Source organism: Capsicum annuum, chromosome 10, assembly GCF_002878395.1.
Source record: "Capsicum annuum cultivar UCD-10X-F1 chromosome 10, UCD10Xv1.1, whole genome shotgun sequence".
NCBI classification, from domain to species: Eukaryota; Viridiplantae; Streptophyta; class Magnoliopsida; order Solanales; family Solanaceae; genus Capsicum; species Capsicum annuum.
Window position 1 is genome coordinate 175085122 of NC_061120.1, and position 14032 is coordinate 175099153.

At 27.9% G+C, this 14032-nt stretch overlaps 1 protein-coding gene across 1 annotated transcript; it reads left to right on the forward strand.

Moving 5' to 3' along the window:
- The first annotated feature begins 11034 nt into the window (after positions 1 to 11034).
- LOC107854818 (transcription factor MYB1-like) lies at positions 11035 to 12694 on the forward strand. The gene is made up of 3 exons (XM_047398268.1): positions 11035 to 11284; positions 11357 to 11486; positions 11800 to 12694. Exons 1-3 carry the CDS (start codon positions 11149 to 11151, stop codon positions 12233 to 12235), a joined length of 702 nt encoding a protein of 233 aa, XP_047254224.1. The 5' UTR covers positions 11035 to 11148; the 3' UTR covers positions 12236 to 12694.
- Positions 12695 to 14032: the final 1338 nt, after the last annotated feature.

The window sequence follows — 14032 nt, forward strand, 5'->3', positions numbered from 1 at the left end:
GAAAGTTTCTCATAACAAAGTATGATTTGTTTCGACTAGATTAAGCAAATAGATGAGCTTCGTAAGATTAAGCTTCACCTCCTGCTTTCTAATTATTTGTTTTTGTTGGTCGTAACCATAGAATAATTATGTAACAATTTCATATTTTTTAAGATAGGATATTGTCAATTACACCAGAGATAAAATACTACAACAAATCTCTCACATCTTAGGTAAAAGGGATAATTATCGCTTAATGGGTGTGAGAGTAAAATATTAATTAATTTTGTGACAACAGGGCATAAAATCAACCTCTTTCTTAGTTTCGTGTGATGAATTTTTCTTCTTTAAAGAATCGTAAGGTACACCGTCTTACTTTTTTTTTTTCAAATATGTTATACTATATATACCAAATAATGAAAAAATAATAATTAAAATTTAGTTACCTATTTTCACGAAAAATATTTTAAAAAAGTAATAGCCAATGTTATATTCTAACTCATAAAATTTATAACACAAAAAATACTCGTAAGCCAAAGAAAAGTGGAAATCAAAATAACACGACATCATGAGAAAAGAAACAATAGCAAATCTAGCGACGCTAAATGAAATGACAAACAAAATAATAATAAAAAATATAATATTTTAATATAATTTTGCTACGTGACCTACATATTAGAAACTAATATTAATAATACAAAATTTGTTGAGAGAATAACCTCTCCAAAACAAAACTATTTAACCACGACTGTATTGTTAATCTTATTCTATTACTGGTGGAAAGGAAAGATTCTCAATTCATTGGAGTACAAACTTTTCTATCAAGAAAGGATTAACTGGAACAGATCTTTTTCAATAAAAAAATAATTTTCATAAAGAAATAATTCTAAGCAAAATTAATGTATAATATCGTCAACTATATTTTTGTATACGTGATATTCACAATAACTTTGATCATCACTAAATATATGCTAGCATGATAATAATTATTATTATTGAAACTGTCAGTTTTGCTAGTAATTTTTCTTTTTTTGCTGCTAAAAAAATCTAACATTTAATTTAAATGGTTTTTTTTAGGGGGAGGAGAGTAAAACGCCATTGAATAGTGAGGTGATCATGTCACTTTCTCCTCTTACATTTCTTTTGACTTTTGCTTTGGTTTTTCGTCTTTCATTCCTTTTGAGGCGGCTATTTTGCTGAAGTCTATAAGCCCCCGGCTACTCTATATATGTCAATAATACAGCTATTAATAAGATTTAATATGATATATAGTCCATTCTATATTGAGTTTACTTAAAGAGGTTAAAAATAGGAGTTAAAAGAAAATAGTATTCCTAAATCAAAATCTTATAACACAAAAGTAAATAGTTAAACGACCCTATCAATTCGTCATATCAATAAGGTGATCAAACGTAAGTTCCTTGCTTGGCTGCAAGAATTTCAAAGAGAAGAATGCCTCTAAAAGATAAGCTATCTTCAAAAATTTGTTTTGCTATATCGTGTCTTTATTATCATATTTATCGATCTTCAACATTTTTACACAATCAATATAAACACACTTAGAAAAACAAATATTAAATGTTATCCGCGTATTTTCTGGAGAGTTAATTTCAAGTTAGAAATCAAAAGGAGAAAAAGGGTAAATACTATTTTTAAAGATTAGTTCTGTGAAGAATTTTCTTTTTTTAACCTCTTTATTTACGTTTTTGCCTTCTCCAATTTTCAACTCTCCTCCATCTAGTAATAACATCCGTGGCATAAATCAATTAAATTTTTTAAAATATAAAATAAAAAGTAAATATCTAGCTAGATCATTAATTAATTACACAACTAAAATATCTTAGAACACTATTATTACTAATCTTTATACCAAAAATTCTCCATCGAAATCTGATTGAACATTCATCTATAATATAAACTTGAACAGAACAGAAACAACAATAAAATAATATGATAATTAAGATATTAGAACAATACAATTAAATCTAATCTTTATAAAAAAATTCCTCAAAATCCGATTGAACATTCATCTATAGCTTGAAAATGGTGAAACTATTGGATTTGGTTGTGATCCATATGAACATCCATCTTTTGATTTTGGTTGAATGTAATAATATTCTATTGTTGTTGCTCGATATTGAAGAAGTGGGACAAAAATCTAAATACAAGTTTAATAGATGTAAGAAATTTATATAGGTTTTAAAAAGAAACTCTTGTATATATTGGTAAAGAAAAACCTACATAATAATTTTTTTTTGCCCGATAACCTACGTTGTTATTGGCATTCAAGATATTTAATTGGCCTATTTAATTCAAATAGGGAAGGAATATATTTTTTTACCATGTATTATAGGAGTTCTTTATTTTAAAATATATTTTTCTTTTACTATATAAAACTATAAAAACTAATTAGTTAGAATTCTACAGAATTCTTAAATCTAGTAATCTTTCTCCATATGTTTTTTTCTTTGCTATATTAATAAAATGCTAAAAAAAATTAATTGGCTATCTATATATCTATATAATTTATATATCTCTATCTCTATCTCTATCTCTATTATATTAAAAGTGTGAAGGCCCTTATAATTGGTGTTTGCCCTTTTTACCCTTCATTAAAAGTCTCCCTTTAAACAAAATCGTCTTTTCATTTTTTTCTTCAATTATTATTTTATTAAATTACGGAATCCTAAAATATATGAAAAGAATACGAATAAATAAATATATGGAAAAGAAATAAATATGAGAGTCCTAAAATATATAAAAATACAATTAAGAGTCCTAAAATATATGTAAAAACCACATAGATAAGAGAAAAAAAGCAACATATCATTAGGTTTATCTACTCAAATTATATACAAAAAAAATTCACTTAAAATTTTTTTTAAACTTTCCTAGTCACGAAGAAACTAAAAAAGAAAGGGAATCAATGTGAGCATATTTAAGCCGGAGTTGAAGACTCCTATTCACTTTCAAGAAGGAATAAACTTATTTAAGGTAGTGTCTTAATCTAATAACTTTTAATAATGAAAATTTTAAAAATTATTGATATGGCAGGTAAAAATATATGCCAACGTATTTTTAAAATTCCTTTCATACATCACAATACATACATTTACCATATAAAAATATAACACTTTTACATACTTTAAAAAAGGAAAGATTACATATAGTTTAAAAAAAAAAAAGGGAAACGGGTTTAGTTTTTAAAAAAATATTTTTTCTTCTTTTTTCACTATTTTCATACGTATAAATTTTGGTAAAATTCCTTGAAAAACTTGACCGAATCCTAAATTTTAGGTACATAACTCAAATAAGGAAATATTAAATAATTAAATTTTAATGAATGCCATTAATTTTCTTAACTGTAGGTGGAGGAAAACTTTCGTGCAATATTTTCCACCTAATTTCACCAGTTTAAGTTTAATTTTCCTTTCATATTTTTAGGATTAGAATTTCCTTTCGTATCTTAAGGATTAGAATTTTTAATTTTCCTTCCCTATATTAAGAATTTAAATTCATTTAGGTGTAAAATTCATATGATATTTTCATTAGATTTTCCTTTCTATGTTAAGGATTGTTTCTTACTAATTTGAATATAACTGCACCAATGTAGTTGTCCCGTTTATTTTATTTTTTTTGTTATTAAAAAAGACATGTACTAGAAAATCAAATCAAAGGTAGCTGTTAATTGCTCCTACAAAGAAGTTCGATATAGAAGTTATTTTGTAAGGCAAGTAAAAGTAAATCAAATTGGTGTAACACATCCATTATGATGTAGAGGGTGATGTGCTTGAGCATGCTAATATAAGAATGACCGAGTCCTCCTTCAAAGGTGTTCATGTATTTCATGCAATGGAGGCTAAGAAATTCAGTACTCCTATTATATTTAATTTCATTGGTATATTGTTAGCTAATTACTACTAAATATATGTATATATAGACTTTAAAGATCTAAAAAAACAGTGATCGGCATGGTCAAATTTGAACTTTTTAACCTTTATTAAAAGTTTTCACAAAATAGTCTTTTTTATTTTTTTTACTCAAATTATTATTTAAGTTTTAGATCTATGTGAAATCACGTAAGATGTTCCTTCAATTTAACTTTCAAAATTCAGGAATAAAAAAAGAAAAAAATCTTCTTTAGTACAAATTATATGTATCAACTATTAAAATTTGAAAATAAAGAAGGTTCACAGTTTCTCCTCAACCTCCTCCTACTCACGTCGCTCCCCCTAAGCTAAAAATCTAGAACCCCTTCATTCCTATATCTACCCTTGCACAGATGAAAAAAAGAAAAAAAAAACAGACACATACAACACACGAAGCAAAGTTGGAGAACTATTTAAACTTATATTGTTGCATGAGTTTTACGAAGCTTAATTATATGTAATGATCCCGTGTCAAGGTGATTAAGGTTACATATGTTGCATTTGTTTTCTTTAATGCAAAATATTTTAATTCAAATAAGAATATTGGTTATTTGATCGGTATCTATTATAATAATAGATGATAAATGAATTTGATCTGTGTTGGTTACTTAATGCAGAGAATTATTGATGCGTGTCAAAAATTATTAACGAGGTGGTTTGTGTTATTATGCGATGGTTTAATATTTTCTTCTTTCTATTATTTATTTTATTATTGTGTATTACTCTTAAGGAGAGATCGAGAATTGATATGTTGTGGCACTTTGACAGGAGTTTGTTTAATCATGATCCTATCTTGATTGATCATGGTTGTTTTTTTATTTTGTAGTAATTTGTGTTATCTGGACTCTGGATTTAATGACCACTGCTTACGAAATATCTGAGCCAATTTCAACTTCTGGACCTACTAAATTGAATGTTTTTCGAAACCACAAATTGAAAAAGGTTTGCTTTTGATTTACCTTATGTTTTTGATTGAATTTTTTTTCTGTTGTGTTAGCGATGATCGTGAATACTCTCTAAGGTTTGCACTCTCACGACTCTACATGTTGGATTACACGGAATATGTTGTTGTTGTCGCTATATTTATTATGATCGAAGATAGTCTCTCTATCTCTACGAGGTAGGGAGAAGATTTGCATACAATCACCTATGAATTACAAGGGTATGTTGTTGTTGTTGGTACTGTATTCATGATGAATTTTCAAATTATGTATACAGAATTGATTGGATAAAAATATTTTTTTTTTTTGTATTTGTAATGATCAGAATCTTAAGTCTGCATATATTCTGCATTGAGTATGTCAGTTGTTGTTGATGTGTTTGCAATGAATTTTTGGATTATCTATAAAGAATATGATTTAACCAATTATGGGCCTTCCCCTAACTTTGAATCTTCGTAGAGTTGATAATCATAATTCAAAAGTTATAAACTGAGATTTTATGTGATGCGGCCTTCCTATCTTGAACAAATTTGTAAGTAAAATGCTGCATTGTAAAGGAGACTTTAGGATAAACTTTAGACAGCACTGCTAATCTCAGTATGGATTTAGTTTAAGATTTATTTAGACTCTTATTCTCATGTATCTATCTATACTATTTTTTTTTTTGTAACAATGTGAATATTACCATTGACAAATCAGAGAAATCAAAAGTGTAAAAATCCTTATAAATGCCCTGTAATATACAAAATAGTCATTTACTATATTTTTTAAATTAATAGTTAATTATTTTTATAATATTAACTCCTAAATATATGAAAAGAATAAGAGGCATAAAGTTTTATTAACACTAAACAACTGAATCGCAGTTGTTAATATCAATAGGGTAAGAACTTTCTTCTATTTTAGTATATTTTTTTAGGTATATGTACAAAGTTAAGAAAAGTTTGACAGTAGAGTATTGTATGTACATAAATTTATGTTGGTTTATTTGTATGTTAGAATTTCGGACCGGATAGGATGTTCCTTTCTTGTGGTGAGCAAAAGTTGGTGAGGATCTGCTGAAAATTTTTATTAGAGTATTAATCAATTATTCTGAATATTTTTCGATGGTAAGATGTGGTCTGATGAACTGAAATTATTCCTGTTTAAGATCACAACTTTCTTTTGCTGCCATATGTAATGGATTGCTTTCTCACATGTTTTGATTTGATATTTGCTGGTTAATGAATCAAGCTGCTTCTAAAATAAGAAGGTGTCTCATACATGGATCTATCACTTGTTCTTCTGAACGCGTTTGAATTGATGTTAATTTGGTTGGTTGTTCTGTTATCTTGATCTATAATTTTTCATTTATTTGATAAATATCTTTGCTAACTTTTAAACGTATTCCTTAGAAAAATAGTATAATTATATGTGTGATGGTTGAAAAACTTTTTTCACTTTTATTGGTTGTTAAGTTGACAATCTTCGTATGTATGTAGGGATGCTTGAAAGTAGGAAGGAAAAACTTCTGTATATATCATATATGTAGGGAAATACTTAATTTAGTATATAATCCTAACTTTATTTAATAAAGCAAATGCATTAATTAAGCCCCCTACATTATTTTTCAGGTGAAATTATTATAAAATTCGATCAAAGTAATTTTTTTGATGACTGAAAAAGAGTAAGATAACTTTTGTGTAATGAAAAAGAAAAAAATTTTGTGTAATGGACACAAAGCTAAAGTGACCATGAATGAGATTTTCTCAAAATATGTTGATTTAAAAATTGAATTGTAAAGGGACTCAAGTTAAAATATGACTCTAAATAAGTTAATGAGAATATATACAATGTTTTTAGTTCGTTTCTTTTCTTGATAATATGCTAATGTGCTTTTTCTTATATTTCAAATTATTTTGATCGAGCTAAAATTATTTATTTATTACAATAGTGGTATGACTCTAATTTGTGGCAATTGAAGAGCAGATGCAAATCTAGAAGTTGGGCTGTATGGTAATTTCAATCTTTTTTTCTTAATATATAAAAATATTTTTTAAAAATTATTTTTCTAATATTTAAAAATTATCTTTTAATATTTCCTAACTACTCGGACTTTGATTTTAGTCCATAATGAACACTTAAGTCTTTAAATTTATTTTCTTACTATTAGGACTTTGATTTTAGTCCATAAAGAACACGTAAGTTCCTTAAACTTTTTTTTGTGTGTGTGAATTTTCTTTTCTTATAATTTATTTAAGGTGTCCTAAAATATATGGTAATAGATTTTAAGAGAATTAATAATTAATAAATTCTAAAATCTATGGTAAAAGAAAATATTAAGAGAATCAATAATTAAGGAATGCTAAAATATATGATAAAGAAAAGATATATGATTTGTATTTTTGGTTGGTCTTATTATTGGTAAAGATGATGTAACCATAAAAAAATACGCAAGCAAGAACTAAAACACGTATTCAGATAACTTTAAAATATTTTTAATCAAATAATGTGAATATTTTGGCAGCATAATACTTTGGTTTGATGAAAAGTTACAATCCTTTTCATTTTGAAAAAGAATTATATTTTTGATAAAGTTTTCCAGATTTATTTTTGCACAAGTGAATTCTTAAGGATTTCTATTTTGGCATTAGCCAAATATAGTTAATTTTATTTTATTTTATTTTATTTATAATATTTGACCATCTCAGAAAAATATGATTTTTTGATAAATTTTTGTTTGATTATTTTTTGAATTGACTATTGCTGCTGCTGCTCCTGCTACTGCTGTTGCTATTGCTCCTGCTCCTGCTCCTGCTCCTGCTCCTGCTCCTGCTCCTGCTCCTGCTCCTGCTCCTGCTCCTGCTACTATTACTATTGTTGTTGCTGCTGATGATGATGCCATTGTTTCATACTTTGCTCTAAACACCATTTTTCCTTTTATAAAACATCTCAATGGAATTAGGATAAATTTTTAGGTTGAAGAAATATGTTGGATTCGAAATCGAGAGGGCGTCATACGAAAGCTTAAAGTTTGCAAACTAATATGGTGATAATTCAGATGACACAAAACTAAACTAGAAACATAATATTATTAATATGTTTTGGTCAAACGGCTTACATATTAAAAATAAAATTGAAAAATCTAAAATCTATTGGGAGAAATATCCCCTAAACAAAGACTCTTTAAAGACTACCTTGTGTATGTGCTGTGTTATGGTATGAGAAGGGGTATCTTCTATTTATAGATGTCTAAAACCTTTCCTCCAAGAAAGAGGTTTGCCAATTATGAAAAAGTTTTATATTTTTTTTCAGGAAATTAAAAGTAATTATGGTATTACTTTTATTTTCCTTCTAAGAAAAATAAAACTTAAATTTGATAAGAAAATTAGGAAAAAAATCCTAACAAAATACTCATATGTACACGCTAGTAATTGTTTTGTGCGATTATTTTTTCCGTCTTTTTTTTTTTTTCAATTTTTAAAATTTTGCCCAAGCCTATTTTAGTTGGGACTCCGTTTTATTTTTTATTTTTTATAGATCAAATCTATTTTAGTTAAAACTTCATTTAATTTTTAATATGTTTATTATTGTCAATATTTTATATCATAAAAATAATAGGAAAAGGTGAAAAGACAGTTATGTCTAAAACACGGTCTTTTAATGAAGGACAAAAAGTTCAAGCGACATTTATAAAGACCTTCGATTAGAGATTAGAGATGACAATTAGAGAAATTAGATTAGAGATTATAGATGAATATTTTCAATCAAACATGAGTTCTCCATGAAAATTTATGTCTCCTTATGTGATTCGGTTTTATTTTTTTCTTATTAAACATTAGTTGTGGAGACAAAATAATTATCAAAAATCTACAATATTTTTTCTTTTTCTCTTACCATATTTTGTAGGACTTTCTTTTATCATATATTTTAGGACTCTTTTTCAAGATTATAAATAATTAAATAATAATTTAGAAAGATAGTAAAAAGATAATTTTGTCTAAAACAAAGACTTCCAGAGAAGCGCAAAAAGTTCAAATAACTTTTTTTAAGGCCTACACACTTTTTAGTACATATATACATATATATACATATACATATACATATATATATACACACATATATATGTATTTAACACACACACACACACACATATATATATATATATATATATATATATATATATATATACCGACATACACATATATATGTATGTAAGTAAATCAGTATCACTAAATGATAGGAATTTTGTGAAAAAGGGTGTGTGTTAACTTTCAATGATCTTTAAAGCATAATAGCCACTCCGATAGTGATGGCTTAGACTTATAATTCAATGAAAAGCGTGTTAAAGGAAAATAGTATGCATATACATATATTCGTTTCGTTTTAATTGACCCTCTTTTTAAAAATATTTGTTTCAATTTAATTATCTCTTGGATGAAATCAAGAGAATTTTATTATGTTCTTCCAATATTACCTTTAACATTAAATAACTAAATAAAGTGTATTCACTCAAATTTATATTTTTTCAAAATATAATTAATAAGACTAATTTGGTAAAATAAATTCCATAATTAATATTTTCTTAATGGGTGTCTCAAGTCTAAAGGGGCCAACTAATATAAAACGGAGGGAGTATTTAAGAGAAAATAATATGAGTAGAAGATACTTCCTCCGTTTCAAATTATTGGTCTCAAATTTTCTAATTTGATTTATCATTTTACTTGTCTTTTTCCATTAATCAAGAAGAAATAATTTTTTTTCCACGTTTTATCTTTTGCATTAGTTACTTTTTCTTTAAATTAAAATGTAAACATTATTTAATAGGGGTAGTATGGTAAATTAGCTATGTTATTCATTATTTTTCTTAATCAATGTGCCATCTTAATTTGAGACATGGGAGTAATACTCAACGATATATATATTTAAATGCATTAAAAGATTCGATACTTTTTTCAAATGCCTATCATTTAGGGGCGGATCAGATTCATCTTTCATCTAGAGGATTCATCCGAATTCTTTTCGACGAAAAATAATACTATTTTTATATAATTGAAAATAATTTTTATGTATAGTTCGTATGTTTACTTCTGAATCTCCTTAATGAAAATTCTGCCTCGACCACTATAAAATTTTGTATCGTCTGAAAGAAATTTTTCAAAACTAAAATTAGACAAAATCTTACCTAAGATCAATAACCCCTCACAAGTGATTTAATCGGTTAACTACATTACCAATTGTTGAATAATAATCAATAAAAATACTGTAAAATTATTATTTTCATTTTAAAAAATTGAAAATATATTCCAAATGCATATAGATATATGTGTGAATATTTTTAAAAGAAGCTTAGACCTCTAATTATAGTTTCGCCTTATGCCTCCAATTATGTTAAGCTGAGCTAGTTAGAGGAACACAGTCACTGAAATAAGAAATTTTGTTAAGAATGTTCATCAATGTTTTTCGGTACATGAATTCATATTTAGGCACAATAACTTCAACACTAGTTCAAGTTCAAAACAAGAACACTATGAAGTACAAAAACACCTTCAACACAAGATCAAAGTGATCTTTCTAAGAAGTGTGTTTTATTTTTTTTTAGAAATTAAGATGAAACAGAAATATAAAGTCAAGTCCTCCGACTTCACGGAGTGTCCTTAAAGAATAATTCCCCTCACTGTACCTGAGGTTTTAGAATCTTCCTCCCAGGATAAAATGACTTTCAATTCAACTATAGTGGTACCTCAAATAATTGGATTCGTCGAACTCACTCAATGATTTGATTGATCACAAGGAATGTTTTGTAGACAAGAAGAGTTTTTATTTTAGAAAATTTTTCATTCCAAAACCTGTGGATAAATGCAGGTTTATATAGCCATCAAGTACCTCTTCCGAAAGGTGGCATGGTTCATCCGAAAAGGTGTATCCTTTGGAAGAGTCATATCTATTCATGCGAAACATTGTGTCTTTTTCTGAGCAGATACAACTATCTGAACAGTCACACTATTTTCAAAATAATATGTCTTTTCCTCAAAGGTTATGTCCCTCAATTTTTCATTCACACCAATTGAACCCAACAAAGTAATCTTTGACCTATATACTTCGTACAATTTTCTATATTCACAATATAAATCTTTAATGAAGGATATTCAGTCGACCATACCCTTCACTGCGTACGGCTATGCCATTGCCAGAAGGGACACACGGGGAAGTTGGATCTTTTGGTTGAAAATGAGGGTTTACCGGCCGGCCTCGTGAGAGTGTGTGCGCATATATAGATACTAAAATGTAGTAAAATATATGACTAAATTGGACTTGTTATGAATACTCCAATAATCTGTACAACATCGTTGCAAGTAAGGAAAGGTGCATGGAATGAAGAAGAAGATTTTCTTTTGAGAAAATGCATTGAAAAATATGGTGAAGGAAAGTGGCACCTTGTTCCTGCTAGAGCTGGTAAACTAACCACTACTACTTTCTCCGTCTCATTTTAACGAGTTTCAAAAGTCTTTATTTCTTTATGTGCAGGTCTAAATAGATGTCGGAAGAGCTGCAGACTTCGGTGGTTGAATTATCTGAGGCCACATATCAAGAGAGGTGACTTCGATCCAGATGAAGTGGATCTCATTTTGAGGCTTCATAAGCTCTTAGGAAACAGGCAATTTTATGTTTTAGATTCACCTAAATTTGAGGCATCATCTCATTTGAAAGTTAATGATATTAGAGATCTAGAGTACAATTCTTATTACTATATAATTATGCCTCAACATGCTGGCCAATTGGTGCACTGTGCGCAGGCATTTATAATTCTGTTATACATGAGTAGAAGCACATAAAAATATTTCATTGCTACTTTTTTTGCATGGCAGTATAATTTTAAATTCACGAGATCATGAAGTTTTGACATCATATTAATTGAATACGTGTGATCATTTCATTTAAAACTTACGCAAATTATGTTATATATGTAGATGGTCACTTATTGCTGGTAGACTTCCGGGAAGGACAGCGAACGATGTGAAGAATTTCTGGAATACTCGCCTTCTGAGGAAGGTAAATATTGCTCCGATTAACAATAAGATCGGAGACAATATTAATACTAAGAATGAGATAATAAGACCTCAACCTCGGAACTTCTCAAGTACCATGAAGAATGTTTCTTGGTGCAACAACAAAAGTATCATAAATGAAGCAAATATACTGGAAAATTGCAATGAAATTGAAGAAGCAATAGCAACTGGAACTAGAACACCTTTATGCAAGAATATCAGCTCTGAGAAAAATTGCAATGAAATTGATAAAACACCATGTTTTTTAAATGGTGGAGGCAACGCCACGCAACAAGGACAAAGTGATGGTGGTTGGGATGAATTTTCTATGGATGACATATGGAATCTACTTAATTAGCGGGTAATGTCTTGAGAAGTTGACGGTCTTGAACTTTATCAACCTCGCTTGTCTTATGGACAAAACTTCAAATTTAACGTCTTAATTGTTATCTTGATGATTTGCCAATGAAGCAAGCCGGGGTCAAAAGCTCTAAGATTAGTTGTTATTTTCAAGATCATTGGATATAATTTCCTATCAACTTGCTGAAATAAAATGGAATTATAAACCTGTAATAGGAATATGGTGGTCCTTTATTGTTTGTATCCCAATTACAAGTTAGGAAAGTAATTCTGAATATTCTCACGTGACTTTTTATAGCCCTTCTATCATCTACTAGGTGTGTGCTTTTGTATTTTTAAGGTGATCAAGTAAATAGTGGGATGTGAAAGTATTTAGTTGTTTTCTAAGAGTGAAGTATGTTTTTGTTTTTTTTTTCTGAGAGTGAAGTATGTAATACAACACGAAGTGAGTTTTATATTTATGTTCCCTCCTATAATCTTTGTACCCTTATAATATGTGATATTGAAATGGTGAAAAATTATCTGTATATATCTAGTATTAATGAACTTAACCTTAACAACTAAAATCTAAAGGAAAAATTATGTATTATTTAACTATGATATAAGTATTAGATACAAATATATACTATCATATATATTCCAACACAAGTAAGCCGAATTATCTTTGTGTCTCAAAAATCACTTAGTATAACGATTAAGCAATCAACTACTTTGCTCAATGACATTCTCGTCTATTTCAAATTTATGCAAAACAAAATACCTGTTATAACATCTAAATAGGTGAATATATAGATGCCCGTTGTAAGTTACTCATAACGATCAATATCAGATAAACATCTTTAATTGACACAGGTGTATTTCCTGGACATCCGCATCCAATTGACCTTATACTGAAGCCACAATAGCAAATAATGTGTGAAATGGATAAATTAACGAATAACACGTTGTTTTTTTTCAAAAAGAAAGAAATTTTAAGCATGCCTTAATATTTTGTATAAAAGGACCGTCTGGTGTACTAAAGCTACCACCATGCGCGGTGTCCGGGGAAGAGCCCCACCACAAGGGTGTATTGTACGCAGTTTTACCTTGCATTTCTGCCAGAGGCTGTTTCCAAGGCTTGAGCCCGTGACCAGGTCACATGGCAACAACTTTATCAGTTACTCCAAGACTCCCCTTCTCTTAATATTTTGTATAGCCATTAAAAATGTAAATTGAACTATTTTTAAAAATATATTAAATATATATTTTTTCTGAAAAGAAATAAATTAATAAGAATATAGTTTCAAATGAATTAAGGCGAAGACTACTAAATTTTATTTAATATTAAGAGTTGTCTATCTAATTTAGACCAGAAAAACTAGTATAAAAAAGAACTCATAATCAAAATAAATCAGAATATAAATAAAGTGACACAAATAAGTCATTTTAACTAGTTATCAAAATAGGCTAAATATATTAATGTATTACGATTTGCGTTAATATTTTAACGATACTTTAATGATAGTGAACACTGCAATATTTTTGTACAAAACATAATAAAATCTTACAATTTATAAATATTTGATAAAACGTAAGTATTCTTACGTTTATTAAAAAAGACAAACAAAAAACTGCCTTTTATCAAATCAAAGTATCACCCAACTTTATGTCATATCAACCTATAAATTATAATAAATTGTTACAATTTATAAATTGTAAGAAATTATTATGTTTTATAAAATGTAATTAATTATTACATTTTTAACCAAAAAATAACTAATTTCACCTTTTCTTCATCCTCTTCCCCAGCCAATAA

Coding starts and splice junctions, on each gene's coding strand:
- LOC107854818 (XM_047398268.1), top strand. CDS start 11,149: ATGAATACTCCAATAATCTGTACAACATCGTTGCAAGTAAGGAAAGGT. Junction 11,285..11,356: donor CCTTGTTCCTGCTAGAGCTG/GTAAACTAACCA, acceptor CTTTATGTGCAG/GTCTAAATAGATGTCGGAAG. Junction 11,487..11,799: donor CATAAGCTCTTAGGAAACAG/GCAATTTTATGT, acceptor TTATATATGTAG/ATGGTCACTTATTGCTGGTA.